Source organism: Haliotis rubra, unplaced genomic scaffold (genome assembly GCF_003918875.1).
Source record: "Haliotis rubra isolate DU_JTF1 unplaced genomic scaffold, ASM391887v1 Scf126, whole genome shotgun sequence".
Classification (NCBI taxonomy): Eukaryota; Metazoa; Mollusca; class Gastropoda; order Lepetellida; family Haliotidae; genus Haliotis; species Haliotis rubra.
This window is the reverse complement of record NW_025765181.1, coordinates 976,624-991,825: the sequence shown is the minus strand read 5'-3', so window position 1 is coordinate 991,825 and position 15,202 is coordinate 976,624. Positions and strand designations below refer to the sequence as shown.

The window sequence follows — 15,202 nt, the reverse complement described above, 5'->3', positions numbered from 1 at the left end:
CCATAATTGTGTGGGTTTCAGAACGACAATTAAATGTTCACGTAAGATATCAAATGAATGCTAGATGAGTTAAATTATACTTTTGTAGAATCACTATGAAAATTGAATCTAAACATTGAAAACATAAGACTATATTAAGTCATATTTACAAGCGAATTTGAAACTGAGTTAAAACATGTAATAGTCTCTGCTTCAAATATTTGGCAGTATATTTACTTTTAAAAACAGAAGCCAGAGTGAAGTGACTCTGCAATCCTGAACTTGAAACACACTGTACTCGTAAGAATAAATATGATCTAGATTAACCTGCACTATATAACGATGCTCTTCTTGCAGTTGTGTATACATTTCTATTTCACGATTAATGATTAAAAGTATTCTTTTAACAAAGAAGCTTATTATAATTATGTACTTAAACGGTCACAAAGACTGAAATGGGAATATTCAGGAGAGAAAATCAGTGAAGTATCAATAAACCGGCCCATGTTCAAATAATCCAGCCTCATTCAACACTTTTAGTCAGATAGATAGGAGGCTCTGAACCAGTTATAACGAGTTTTATTGCATCTGTGGGCATCTGTATATAGTAAGCAGGCCAAACGGGAACGCTCTTAACAGCGCAAGCATCACAAGCTCGATGCAAGGAGTAGCGTATTCCGGTATCATGGCTTTACGGTCTACGACAGCTATTGTTCGTAATATTCCTAACGTCTTTGTTGAGGCATTGAGACTAGATGGTTCTCAGGCAGTTGTGCTCGAAAAAGCGAAACAACAGTTCAACAATTACATCGAGACCTTGGAACAATGTGGTGTCAAAGTAGTGAGTCTGCCATCGGATGAACGATTCCCCGATTGCCCTTTCGTTGAAGATGTTGCTGTTGTTATCGGTGCACGTGCGCTTGTCACTCGCCCTGGTCACCCGTCACGTCGAGGGGAGGTGGGTACGAAACTATGTGATTGCATGTAAATGAAAGTTCTGATATTTATTTCGTTTCTCAACTGATGACAACGTGGATTGAGATCTGAATCTGATCGTCGACTGCCATGCGAAATTAGATAGCAAAGGTGTGTTGGGCCAATGTTGGTATATGGTTGGTTGGTTGGCCAATGGTTTGACAACATTGGCCCAACGTTACCTTATTGACTTAAAAGTAACGGTGGCTTTGGACACGTTGGTCCAACAGTGGGCCAACATTTGAAAAACTCTGCCTATTTTCCCTGGTCTTACATCGATTTCACAAAGTTGGCTCAACGTTGGCCCAACATTGTGAATATAAGAGTGAGCACACAGCCATTTTTAGCCGTGTTTTCGTATTTAGATTTTGATGAAAGTTGAAATAATTACACAGACAAAATGAAAGAATCTATTTCCCTGTCTTTCAACTATGATGCAGTGAATTTTACAGCATTGTTTTCTCCAAATTGAATACCACACTTGTCATCATTGATAGCTTTACCTGATATTCAAAGAGCAGACGACATTACATTTCTGGAGGCCAACTGGTAAATATGCATTGTTATTTCTGTGATACTGAATTGCAAATATATTGTGAAATAATTGGTTTAAATCATCATTTAGGTTAAAGAAACTGACACATACTGTATTGAAAGGCAATTGATTGAGTACATAAAAGATTTAATTGACTCTTTTCTTTAGGTAGCCTGTTTTAACCACTTTGATAAATCTCATTTCATTTTAGATAATTTAAATTTATTGTGTTTACTTTATTAACATTATGTGTTTGTCAGTTACACTCCTGTTTACATATATACAACTCTCTCAATTATTCATCTTTACAACCAATAATTGCTAAACATCATCATATCTGATATATGTGTCACAGTTATAGTAGTTACACGTCATATCCAAATAAAACATTGTTTGATCGGCATTCTAGAAGTTGGTGAGTCAAACATGAAACATATAACTTTATGGATGACAACTTCTTAAATTGTATAGAGCGACGTTTCCATGTAGATTCTTACACTGTTATCAAGCTAAAAGTGACTACAACCAAATGATGAGAAGTATATATACACTCGCGTAACCTTGATTCATGGATATAAGGGAAGTGCGGCAAAATTCATATCTTAAATGCATGATTTCATTTTGTATACGCACTGCTTATTTTATTCATTGATTCAGAAAATTGAAAATGCCTAATATTCCACTCGTGAATGAAACGTTTGTTTACCGAAGCCATTTCAATCATCACTCATTCGCGTGCCCACAAAATGTGACGTCACCTTGTTTCGTGGATTACGTAGTCGGTTACTTTATACCACAATGTACGACATCCCACTGCAGTAAGTATTGATACCAAGGAAAGCAGACAACAAGAAGTGAGAAGGTTGAAGCTAACGGTATCTTTTTTACTTGACATTTTGTAAAATAAAATTTGGTAATGGTGGCATTAGTGATCTGGGGCTATTTATCTCAGTGCTGGACAATTATATTTAGTGTACTTGCGTGTAATGCAGAGATTCGGAACTTTTTCGTCAGCGAGGCGTAGCATTGTATGTACATCAAAAGTACCGCTTCGTGACGTCAGTCGAGACTTAATTTACAAGATAGCATGATAATTTCCGCGATCCACGAATCAAGGTTATCCACGAATTTAGGTTACAGTTCTGTACATGTACATTGTATGTTTTGTCCAATATACATAATTGGGAGCGACCAGTTGGGGACTTAGAACAACAAATGGATCTAGTGATACAACCAATAAACAGGGGAGGGGGGCTGATTTCGATGGCCTCCAAAGTTTTCTTTTTGTGAAGTCCTGATTCTTGGTGGATAAGATTTCGAATTTGTCCAACCACTCTCCTAAAACTAAGTCTGGCGTCATCTCAACCCTGATCAAGCACGCTAAGAACATTTGCTCCAGCAGCCATGACCTAGAACATGAGCTGAATCACCTACAACATGTCTTCACGAGCCTCAACCAGTAACCCACCAACTCAAAGTCCGTTTGATTTCATTTGAGACCAATGAATTGCTCACTAACACAAAATCTAATAATTGCAACAAAACCAAATTTTGCAGTCACATGAAAACGACAGACCAACTCTGACTGCCAGGGCCCCGTTTCACAAAGCTCTCATAAGCCTAAGATCTCATAACTTTTCTCGTAGCATTCGTACCTATTATACTGTAACTGTTGACTTATGATAGTCGTAGCACTACAAGAGTTTTGTGAAACGGGTCCCAGGTGAGCACGTTGCACATGTGCAGTTGAAATTTCACAACACAAGCTTGTTGATTACCTGGCTGTTCTACCAGCAAGTGGTCCTCCCTCATAAGAAATAGCGAAAAGTGACAACAAAATAATGACCGGGTGTCCAAAATTATGAGACAAATCATCAGAGTTGGTCTGTGTTTTTATGTGACTGTGCAAAATTTGGTTTTGTTGCAATTATTAGATTTTGTGTTAGTGAGCAATTCATCGGTCTCAAATGAAATCAAATGGACTATAGTCAAGAGGACCATCTCCACCACCCTCCACAACAAACCCAAACTGTTAATGTTAATCTGCTGATTGTCAAAACATACTACGCATATATACTTCTCATCATTTGGTTGTAGTCACTTTTAGCTTGATAACGGTGTAAGAATCTACATCAGAACGTCACTCTGAGCAATAAACAAGAAGTTATCAATCATCAAGTTGTATGTTTCATTTTCAAATGAAACATAACGTCAAATACTATTTCCTTTTACGATAGATCTCATGTCTAAAATTATGATATCTGACAGTTTCATGAATTTTTTTGTGCTGCTTTTGGAGCAGTTCGAAAAAACCCGTCAGCGGCGACAGCCGAAAGACCTAAGACAAGAATATTTTCAAGAAATACAATATTGTTCAAATAACAATAATAAAAAAAGAATTAAATAGTTCACTTGATTAACTTGTTGTGTTGTTTATATATGTTTCTGATTGCAGAGGTCAGGAAAGAGCTAAATGTTGAAATACAGTTGTGCCAACATAAGGCCAACTAAATCACATCGTTGGGCCAAGTATGGGCCATGGTTTAGTACAAAGGTCAAGAAAGAGCTAAATGTTGAAACACGGTGGTGCCAACATAAGGCCAACAAAATCACTACGTTGGGCCAACTATGGGCCATGGTTTAGTGTGAATTTTCATTTGTTGGCCCAACAATGAGCCAACATGATGGGCCAACGTGGACCTGATGAGCATATCCAAGTGGGCCCATCGTCAGTTTGACAACTATGGGCCAACCAAACCGGTGATTATGGGCCAACTATGGGCCAACATATCAATGCTATCTGGGATAGTGTTTATAAAATGTGCTAATATTTAATTGATAAAATTTTTATGGTTCCGTTTTCGCCAAGTCGAGGTTCCGTTTTCGCCAATTTGATTCTGTTTTGGTTAGTACCGTTTTGGCGTGGTTCCGTTTTAGCTATAACCCTATGTAGCCTTGTCATCACTGTGTTTGATTATCATCGTATTTCGGACACTTATAAACATGCTTAAGAAATATTCGTTGCTATCTTGCTAGTCACACAAACAACTGTAAAACATAATAATATTAACATTTAACATATAATAGACAACTTCATCTTGTCTCACGAGCCATCATTTGAGAATGTACAATGTCTGTGACTCGATAAGTAAACACTGCCATGCGAAAAACGTGACATGCGATAATCTGTGATCAGACGGTAATGAGCGCAGATCTCAAGTATGTGATGTGTCCCTGTCATATTATTATGTTGTTAAAGTAGTTTCATAATTTGCTGGTAAATTAATATCCAGATCATTTAAATTTAGATATGTATCAACAACAGTATCCATAAAAACAGGCATTATCTACTATCATCAAAAACTGTGCGCACCTGGTACCAAAGTATCTGAAACAAGGTGGCAGCATATTCACTGTATCCCCTACATCCATTCCACATTTGGATGGGCAGTGAAAACTATCAGCAGCATTAATTGATAGCATTATCCATGCTCTGCTAATATTTGTATGTCTGAGAGCTCCCTGTAGTGCAGTGGCTAAGGTCAAGTTTCCATTACAATTGTACTGTATTTCCTCTAATAACCACCCGGCTTATTTTTGCAACAGACTTCCAGACCTGGTGCTTATTTAAGGCCCTGCACTCATTTCTTAACCCCTGCTTTACCACGAGCCCTTATTAGTGGCCTGTTGCTTATTAGAGGAAATACAGTACATTTAATGATACAAACAGAAGTTGGTCATCATTTTCTGGAACATGTCTGAAATAATTTCAGATATGGAGGCACACAATTTTTTAGACATGTGCAGTAGACAAAAAGTGCTGCATTATTTTCAATGTTTCCTCTTACATAGGTAGCATAGCCAGTCAATACAAACCAGAAATGTCACAATTAATGATTACAGTTACAGGGAAAGAGAAGAAATAATTCATTTACATTGATGTAAAACATATAAATGCTCCCTGCATCCCATCCTCGATAATCTCTGGGGTATACGTTCCAATAAATCTTCACTAAGTTCCCTGGATGCATCTTCGGATTGGCCTGATAATTGAATTACCTCCCTTTGCTCCCTTGCCTCCATCCAAAATGGCAGGTAGCAGACAACTTTTCGAATATGGAGTTCCATGACAAAAGATACATAAGTTATGGTTTCATCTGATCAATACTGACTGAAAATGCACATGATATTTGGCGTGAGAATATTTAATCGGATGACGTACCCTCAGACATCGTAGCCTCTTGCTGATGGTAATGATGGAGAGTCTGAGAGACCAGCACTCCCCATTGTGGTTCGACTGCATGGTTTATCATCTTGATGTCTTGCCAGACAAATTTACACCAGATCATCATGGTCATTGATATTCCTCAGTCTGCCAGGACTTGGGCGACACTTTCCTTCAGTGGCCACGTGCTTCCTCGTAGGCCACAAAATTCCTCCAAGTACAGTAATAGCCATATGGTTTATGTACACGTTAGCACCAGTGTTGCGACCGGACATCCCTGTATCATGCAAGCCAGTAGCTTGCCATCATGTATGTTCTAAACATCTACGTCTTGCCTTGTCAAAATATGTACTTTTTCGTACTGCCGTCTTTTAAATCATTTCATGAAATTGGAGCGCACATACTGCAATTTTGAATTTTTTACTCCACTTTGCCTGGGACCATCGCATCATGTAGGAAAACAGCAGTTTGAAACCTTTACAGAGGGAACTTTGTGGACAGAACAAAGCTGAGTAACAGTACATGTCTTTTACGTATTATTTTAATGTTGACTGATTAGAAAGAAAAGCTGTAAAAAGGGGTAAAGAAGAGCTGGAAACAATTAATAGTGATCTAGAATTCTTATCGAGTGTACATTAGGCGTGAGTCACGTGGGGAAATTTAGATGATTCTGATCAACATGAAAAGCAGACACCTTCCCTATCAGAAAATGGATGCTTTCACACTGGTACAAAACGTGGCCTGTTGGGACATAGAAGCATATATGTTTCAGCAATATCAGAATAGCCAACTGTTACCACTTTAATTAGTGACAGAGCTGTAATTGTTCACATCATGCTTCACGATACTTATGTGGCAAAACATGGCCATGAGAAGATTATGTTACGAACAGTAGCTGCAGATGTTGTAGTGCTTACCTGTCTTGTACAGCATGTTGAAAAAACAGCTTACCAAGCAGGAATAAATGAGGTTAGTCACTTCTTCCACAGCCTTAACTTCGATACAGAAGGAAAGTGGTAAATATTAGGGGTGTCTACAGAGGGGAAACAACTGTTGATATAGCGATAGTCTATTGCGACCTTGAATTGTCTCATTTTAAGTCATTTCCCAAATGAATGTGTAGTTCATATGAAACCAAAACAAGTTGAAGTAGTTTCAGTCTCTTTTAATGAGTGATAAGAAAATTGGAACCCAGATCAAGTAAACAGTTAAAACATAAACTCAATGAAGCTGCAAGTCTGCACCCAGACATCCTGTATTTTACGCTGCACATTTATCAACATAAGTCAATAGTCAAACTATCGATAGTCACACATACTATCCATGCATCGATAGTTTTTCGTTTCTACCATCAATTTATTGCTATTGGAGATTCAACAATTGCAATCCATTGATAGTTGGATGCATGGTAGTCTGTCTCACAGTCCCTGAACCACATTAATTTCCCTGCTGCCAAGCCCTCTCTGCAGTGCTAAAGCCCTAAATAAAGCAAGTCTAGATTTCCTCAGGAAAACTCACTCACTCTGGGGGTCGGATTACAAAGTAAACATATCTAACTGCCATGGCTGACTGGACCAACATCCTCACCAGTGGTCTGGAATCTTGCCTCACATTTTCATCTGTCAACTCTTAATTAACAAGCACATTGGGTGACATGAAGCCATAGTGGAGGCCTTGTGCATTGTTTCTGGTCTTGAAGAAAATTATATATATTCAGAGACTAAGCCTTAGTCTAGATGCATGGTTACAGCCCTAGTAAATATGTTCCCTGATGGTTGACACTTCACCACGCATCAACTTGTCAGGCGGTGGTTTCTTGTGGCTGCAGAAAGGGGCGTAACAACACATGCAAGAGCAAACAGTCCTCAGTTACATACACTGGACTCTGTTGGTGGGAGGGCTAATGTTCATAAAACTGACTCTCCTTTATTTTCAAGACATTTAACCAGAATATGTGGGTAATTTATATTTTGGTGATATTTTCCCTGTAATGCATGAACTGTAATGCACTACCTAAATCAGTAGTGAACAAAGGCAAAGTAGTATTTACCCTCTGCAAACGCCCGTGAAGACGTGTTGTAAGAGGCGACTGATGGGAATTGGGTGGTCATCCTCGCAGACATTTTCAAGCACTCCACACCGATACACAGCAATTACAGATCCACTTACAGCGAATACAGCATATTCCGTATGTTGAGTGTAACTTTCTACTGAAGGTTTGCCATGTGCGAAGTCCCGTTTGTGTAACTCAAGGGTGTGTGGGAGGCTGATGTCAAATTTTATACCCATGAAGATTCAGATTAAACAACAGGATTGGGTGGTCAGGCTCGCTGACTTGGTTGATATATGTTATTGTATCCCAACTGGGTAGATTGATGTCCATGCTGTTCATCACTTGATTCTCTGGTCCAGAGTGAATTATTTACAGACCGCTTCCATTTAGCAGGAATATTGCTGCGTGCGGTGTTAGCAACAAACTATCAAAACCTCCTGCGCATGCCCAAAATGAAATTATTTTGTGTGCCTCCATATCTGAAAATGTTCACTACCAGTGTTCATCAATGAACAAATGTGCAAAGTTTTCTGCTTTTATCATTCAATGCATTTATTTGTTCAGCTGCTCTACTACTGATCATGTTGTTCAAAGCGTATTGATTGTGGCTACACTGGTCAATTCCCAAAAGCTTAGGGAACTTAGTATTGGTGTCTGTTATACTACATGAATTATAAAGTCCAGCCATTCCTGTTGTTGGTTGGCATTGTCAATGCTGTTGGGTGACCGATGAAGATCCAGCTTAGGATAGATCTTCAGCAACCCATGTTTGTTGTAAGAGGCGACTACCAAGATTGGGTGGTCAGGCACGCTGACATGGTTTATGTTCATGATGCAAGTCAGTGGATTGTCTGGTTCAGACTGCAGTCAAATGGTATTACATATTTAACACAAAGCTGAGTTAAAGGCCAAGTCTACCAGACATAAAACAAAAATCAGTACATTTGTGTTTACCCTAGGGTACAGTTGTGTATTCAGATAAACCCATGAGGTACAGTTGTGCAACGTGAACAGGTGCTCATGATGTAGATCACTGGATTGTCTTTCTGGATTGGATTATTTACAGACTGCTGCCATATAGCTGGAATATTGTCATTAAGCAACAAATGTACCTACTGATATCTGATTATGTTCATGTATTTGTATATGTCATTATGTAATGACCGCCATTTAGGATGGAAGACTTTGGTTTCATGAAAAATAAAATAAATTAAAAAACCAAAAACAAATGTACCTACTGCAAAAGGCCCCTGGATTACATTTGTGTATACAGAAGGCTTGTTCAGAAATATCTTGTAGACATAGTACGATTCTTCTTGTATTTTTTGTTTGTGTTTGTCGGTGTTGTAATCAATGAGAGCCGTGAAGATCCTGTTTAGAATTGGTATTCATTAACTCTTGCTTATAGTAAGAGGTGACCAACAGGATCAGGTGGTCATGCTGTTGATCACTGGATTGTCTGCTCCAGACACAATTATGTATAGACCGCCACCATATAGCTGGAATATTGCTGAGTGTGGCGTAAAGCTAAACTCACTCACTCGCACAATTGAATCAATGTGTTGACCATGCTGCTTCCATAGTGTAGTACATGGAGACAGGAATGAAAGGTTGATCTGGTGTTGATGTTGGTGTGTAGATGACGGTGATGAGGGAGGCGCTGAAGTCGCTGCAGAAGGCCCCTCAGATCTACGAGATGGAGGATCCTGAAGCCTTCGTGGATGGAGGGGATGTCTTGTTTACAGGTACATATCGCAACCACTGCATCTTGCCAGCATCAAAAGTACTCATATTATTTCAAAGCATCTTCTTATGCTGTTGTCTTAAATGAAAACCATCTGCATTCTTCGTACAATCTAATCAACTCAGTACCAAGCTAAAAAGTAATGTCACATCCAAGTATAATGTTGGACCAGTTACAAGACAGCCGTTAAGTAGGTTAAGGCGGAATAAGGGATGGACAATGACCTATCTATTTATTACTCAATGGGATTGTGGCCCTAGTTTTGTAGGGTTTCAAGCATGAAGGTGATTGTCCAAGGATAACCCCACTATGGTCTACCCTACCCACCATATTAAGTGTCTCCTCCAGTAAGCACCATATGACCACAACTACACTTATCTGTAAGTAATTTTATGAGGGACCCTTCAAGGACCACAAATTCACATGACATCTATATTTCATGTGTATGTAACAGATTTAGTGGAAAACAGAAGTATAATTGGTTTGCAATGCCTTTTTTTAAATATCTCAGTTTCACATTAGCTTGACCTTACATTTTTTTTATTTCTGCTCGATCTCTAAACACAGATGTGATTTGTGTGTGGTTTTATATTTTGTTAATTTTCTAAAATCTAATTACAGTATGGTAAATAGGGTAAATACGGTACCTTGCCTCCACAGGTCGTTGACATGTGGCACCCTGACTTGACCTGGAAGTAGTTTTAGTGGATGATATATAGCTCTGTGCATGCTCTGACATGTCTTATGTTATCTGCATAATGGACACAATGCATTTGCATCCGTAGGAGTCTGAAGTGTATTTTATTAGCATCCACTTGTAACCATGTATACACAAAGCCATTTAGAAAGTGTCATATGTAATACAATATATTGTATATGTTATGTGTGGGATTACATGTTCTCATTCATAACCAATCTCATTAAGTCAGACCTTAGTCCCTGCTAGAGCAGAACAAAGATCTGATGACATTTCATGACTCATCAAATGATCAAAATCACCTTTCGTTCAACCAATGAGATTGTTGCTTACCAGAGAGGAAAAATGACAGTTGGAAAGTGCTTTCTTATCCTACTTATCCATCAAAAGGTTAAAACAGGGTATTGTAAACAAGAAACAGGGGCTTATTCCTTCAATACTACCTTTTCCTTCAGTGGTACAAACATAGAAACTGAAGTAAATCTGCATACCCGACAGAAAGTGCTCCCATAGAATCTCTGCTGTCTGTTATGCATTCCAAAATGTTCTTTTGTTCGGTTTTCAAAATTTGAGAACTTTGCCAAATTACCTTGCAAAATGTCATCAGTAATAAACATGTTGAAAGTTGAAACTTGTGCAGTATAGCTTCAGACAGGTGCTCTATGATTGTCTTCTCTTTACACCTTCATTTGTTGAAAGGTCGTTCAGATGTGACCTATAATCATTGTCATGAGACGTCCTCTGATCTTTGTTAAACAGTAGTGAAATAACATACGATTTTAGTCATACTGAATCTCAACATGCTCAATCTCAACAACTTGAACATTTTCACTGCTGGTACAATAACGACTTTGTTTCAAGCAAAACAACAACGTTTTCAAATTTTAAAATCTAACATGTCTTCATCATATTTAATCCTTTTGTCATATACCAAATGTGGTTTATTCCCAAAAGTGTTTTATTTTATGATTTATGCTAGCAGCTAGCTGAACTTTCACAGCTTTGTAATGCTGTAAGTTTCCCCATTTATATATCAATCTTTATCAAGTCTGGAGCATTTTGTTGACTGAAAAATAAATCAGCTCAAACAGAATATTTCATTGAGGAAAAGATGTTCGAATTAAGCAGTGTTTCAGTCAAAACATTTTTGTTTTCAGATTTCTTTGTCCCATTAAAATGATCTGACCAAACCTTCTTCAAAAGGATCACAGAAGGAAACAAATTGCCTGGTTTATATAAAGAATGGTATTTTTAAGATTTTCAAATGTGCTTTTTTATAAGTTTGGGACTGATTGCCCAATAGTGACCATATGGCTTATTTATGATATTCATGTATATGTTTCTTCATATAATGGTTGTTCCAGGTCGGGAGATATTTGTTGGTCAGTCATCCAGAACCAATCAGAAAGGTGTACAGTGCTTGGCAAAAACATTCCCAGAATTCTCTGTGACGCCATTTCCTATAAGAAGCTCGCTGCATTTGAAGAGTTTGGCTACCATGTGTGGTGATGACATGATAGCTGTTGGAGGGGATCAGGAAGCTGCAGAAACACTCAAGGTATGCACCAGGTCATGTGGTTTTTCACTGTGCAGGGTTGTCTCCCTTGTACACACCAGGAACCTGTGATCATTGGTTCAAATCCTGGTTCCCTCTGAGTATGTTTCTTGGTTTGTCAGCAACATAAATGTGTTCATTAATTTCACCAAAGATGTTAACTTCAATACCTGTGCTCTCCTCCTATATCAGGGTAACTCGCTATGTTATAACCGAATATTGTTCAAATGTGTCGTCAAACCCATCTCATTCACTGTTATGTCCAGAATGTAAGGGACCATTCATAATTTATGCCAAAGGGACGTGATAATGATTTTAATTGGGGGGCAGCCATTTGTTCTGGAGAGGTAGGGGTGTGAGCAAGTTTGTACATGACATGCAGAGGAGGCCACTTACTTTGTACATGAACTTTAGGGTGTGTGTGTCGGGGTCATTCACATTGTACAGTAACTGAAGCAGACATAAAATATTCATGAATTCATTGAACTTCTTGTCTAATTCTCCACTGTGTTTTAGCAAGAATAAGTGACAAACATGTCAGCTGGTGTGTCACTCGCTCACCCAAATACTCAATCTATACGGATATGATCTCTCTCACTCACTTGTTACACACACCATATACTCAATCATTCATCCATCCACTCTCATATATACTCACTAACTCACTCACTGACCTTGACCCTGTCAACAGTCGATGAAGTCACAGGCCAAGTTCAAGTACAACTATGTCCAGCTGGACAGCAACTCTGCGGCCAATGTCCTGCTGGTCAACGACAACGTGTTTGTGAAGCCCGGGGAGGAGATTGGGCACCACAACTATGATGTAAGTAATGCATACAAAATACATGTGTATTGTGTGGCCAATACTGCAATGTCAGTCAGTTGGGATGGCACAACTGTGTATTAGATGGACACAACAACTATGGTGGAAGTCACTGAGAGGACACGCATGCATTGTTTGGCCATATTTATGTCGTAAGTAAATAAAGACGCACCCACATGTATTCAATAGACACAATCTGAGATCACACATGTGTATTTGTTGGACACAATGGCATATTACATGGGTCATGGTGTGTCATATCCCCATGTGGAAAGTGTTTGCAAAAGCTGGAAAACATTTTTTCATGCATTGTTTCACTCACTCACTCACTCACTACCTTGAAACTGTTAATTTCCTGTTTGCAGATACTTAAAAAGCATGTGAAGGGGAGAATTATTGACGTCCCATTCTCGGAGTTCTACAAGGTGGACGGCTGCCTCACCTGCTGTTCGGTGCTCATAAACCAGGAAGCTGTGTCCGGATAGACAACCTTATATTATACACCTGCTCATTTTTCCTAACAAATTACGATATGTCCATCTATCAATTTGTAAACAAGTCTTATGTCTGTTGTCATGGTGAATAAGGTATTGGCAAAGCTGTCTGTTGGATTATATACTTATTGTTTGAAAATTATATTTCTAGGTTCTGACTTCTGATTACCTCAGCTCCTCCTTTTTATACAAGTTTCACAGTGATATAAGCTTCTGTACAACAGTGATGCTGTCCTCAAAGTCATCTACCTCGTGATTGTTAACTCTATGTGACACCTGCGTCATGATACTTTAAATCATTTTTCCCTGTTATGATGAAACCCAAATCCACACCAGTTAAGTTAACACTTTTTAAACTTTATTTAGCCAGAATTGTTACTCATTGTTCAAAGCAGAGGGTTGAAATGTATCTTTTTCTTAATTTTTCATAAATATTTATAATTTTAGTTTTTACAGTTTGTATATGTGATTGGTCATTGTCATATTTTTGGTTAAATCTGAGGGTCATATTGTGAAAGCAAAAGTCTCAATATCTTCTACCTCAAGTTTTTAATTAATATATACACAACCTTGTTCTGTTAAAGAGAGTATGTTGTGGCTATTACCGTGGTTATTGATTATTATGTTAGTTAATTCAGACTGACAATAAAAGTACTGTTAGACGAGGGTATTATCGGGGATCCCAAGCTTATCAGGTGTTATCAGGTGTTATCAGGTGTTATCAGGTGTAATTGGAAATATCATCCTTAGGGACATGAATATTGTTGAAACTGTGTTCAGTATTTCGAGTTAAACGAGTCATTATTTCTGCTTCTGCTGATTGTAGCCATTGTGCCATTATGGTTAGTGTTTGCAGAGATGACCACAGCCAACTATGTGATGTCATTGGAACACCGGAAATATCCGAGGATGAAGTCATTTGTATTTTTGTGACATCACAAATGGTTTATGTGTGGTATTTTTCGACAATGGTTGATTACCTTAGCCAATGTCAGGATGCGGAAGTATACTACTAACACTTTGTTAAGGATCACAAAAATTCCCAACTTTACTTAAACATAGATTTATAATTTAAAATTGTATCCATTTAAAACTAGATAAATAATGATATGATAACCCCTCTTTAGGAAAACAGCCACTTTAATCTAACCTTATGTGCTTGATACATGAGTAACAATAAAAAAGGTTTTATGGCACCAATCAACCATTTTGGAAATCATGGAAAGAATCACAACACCTGTCAATAGCAGGTATGGGATCCACAAGATGCAGTGACATACTGAAACCTAGGATCCATGCTTACAATAAGCTTAGATATTTAAACCAAATTAGACCCCAAATCATAGTTTTCTGTTGAATCAATGGTTTGATCCTTAGCAAAGTGTGAATAGTATATTTCCTCATTCCTAGATATATGACCAAGGATGATATGAAAAATACCCAACTCACAAAATTAATTGTGAGTTATCTGTCTCTCACCTTGACATTTCCTTTGGTAATGTTGTAAGTAATCAGTATATAGATCAAAGTCAGGATTTGAACAACAAACCCATTGACCTTTGTACAGTGGTATTTAACAAATCACAATGTAATTAACAATTCACAATGATGTAAAACTCAATTTGACAGTCATGTCCTCTTCTTCGAGCATGAAGTGTGTATTTATATGAATGTTTATCTATTAATAGTGCTTTCTATTAAACTTGATGTGGCATCCTCAGATGACCCTTTTCCGAATGCCCACAGCTGAAACCTATTTCCCACAAATACAGGGACGTAACTGAAACAAATTGTTAATTTCATGCGAGTAATATCAGATCCAAGAATGCATCAAAGTCCCAGTAGTCATAAGTTAGTGTGTCCCAAGATTCTAGTACATAGGGATAAAGTTTGTCCCAAGGGATCCAGAATACGCCGTAATGATTGACAGTATAGGAGTGGAGAATATGCATTATGAAAACTTTCTTTGCAAGGACTGGATGCTAGCTGCCTTTATTAAACAGATTTTGAATTTATTCTAGTCGACTTATTCAGTATACTACATATGTAGACATGGTAATACAGTGCATGCTTAATGATACATGTTTTTGGCGGTTTTTCATCACCCAGGGATGAGCTATAT

The 15,202-nt window shown here is 38.1% G+C and overlaps 1 protein-coding gene across 1 annotated transcript; it reads left to right on the top strand.

The window, feature by feature from the left end:
* The first annotated feature begins 620 nt into the window (after positions 1-620).
* Positions 621-14,213, top strand: LOC124266480 (N(G),N(G)-dimethylarginine dimethylaminohydrolase 1-like). The gene is made up of 6 exons (XM_046701270.1): positions 621-937; positions 9,407-9,512; positions 11,573-11,766; positions 12,455-12,586; positions 12,952-13,775; positions 13,806-14,213. Exons 1-5 carry the CDS (start codon positions 638-640, stop codon positions 13,069-13,071), a joined length of 852 nt encoding a protein of 283 aa, XP_046557226.1. The 5' UTR covers positions 621-637; the 3' UTR covers positions 13,072-13,775; positions 13,806-14,213.
* The last annotated feature ends 989 nt before the right edge of the window (positions 14,214-15,202 follow it).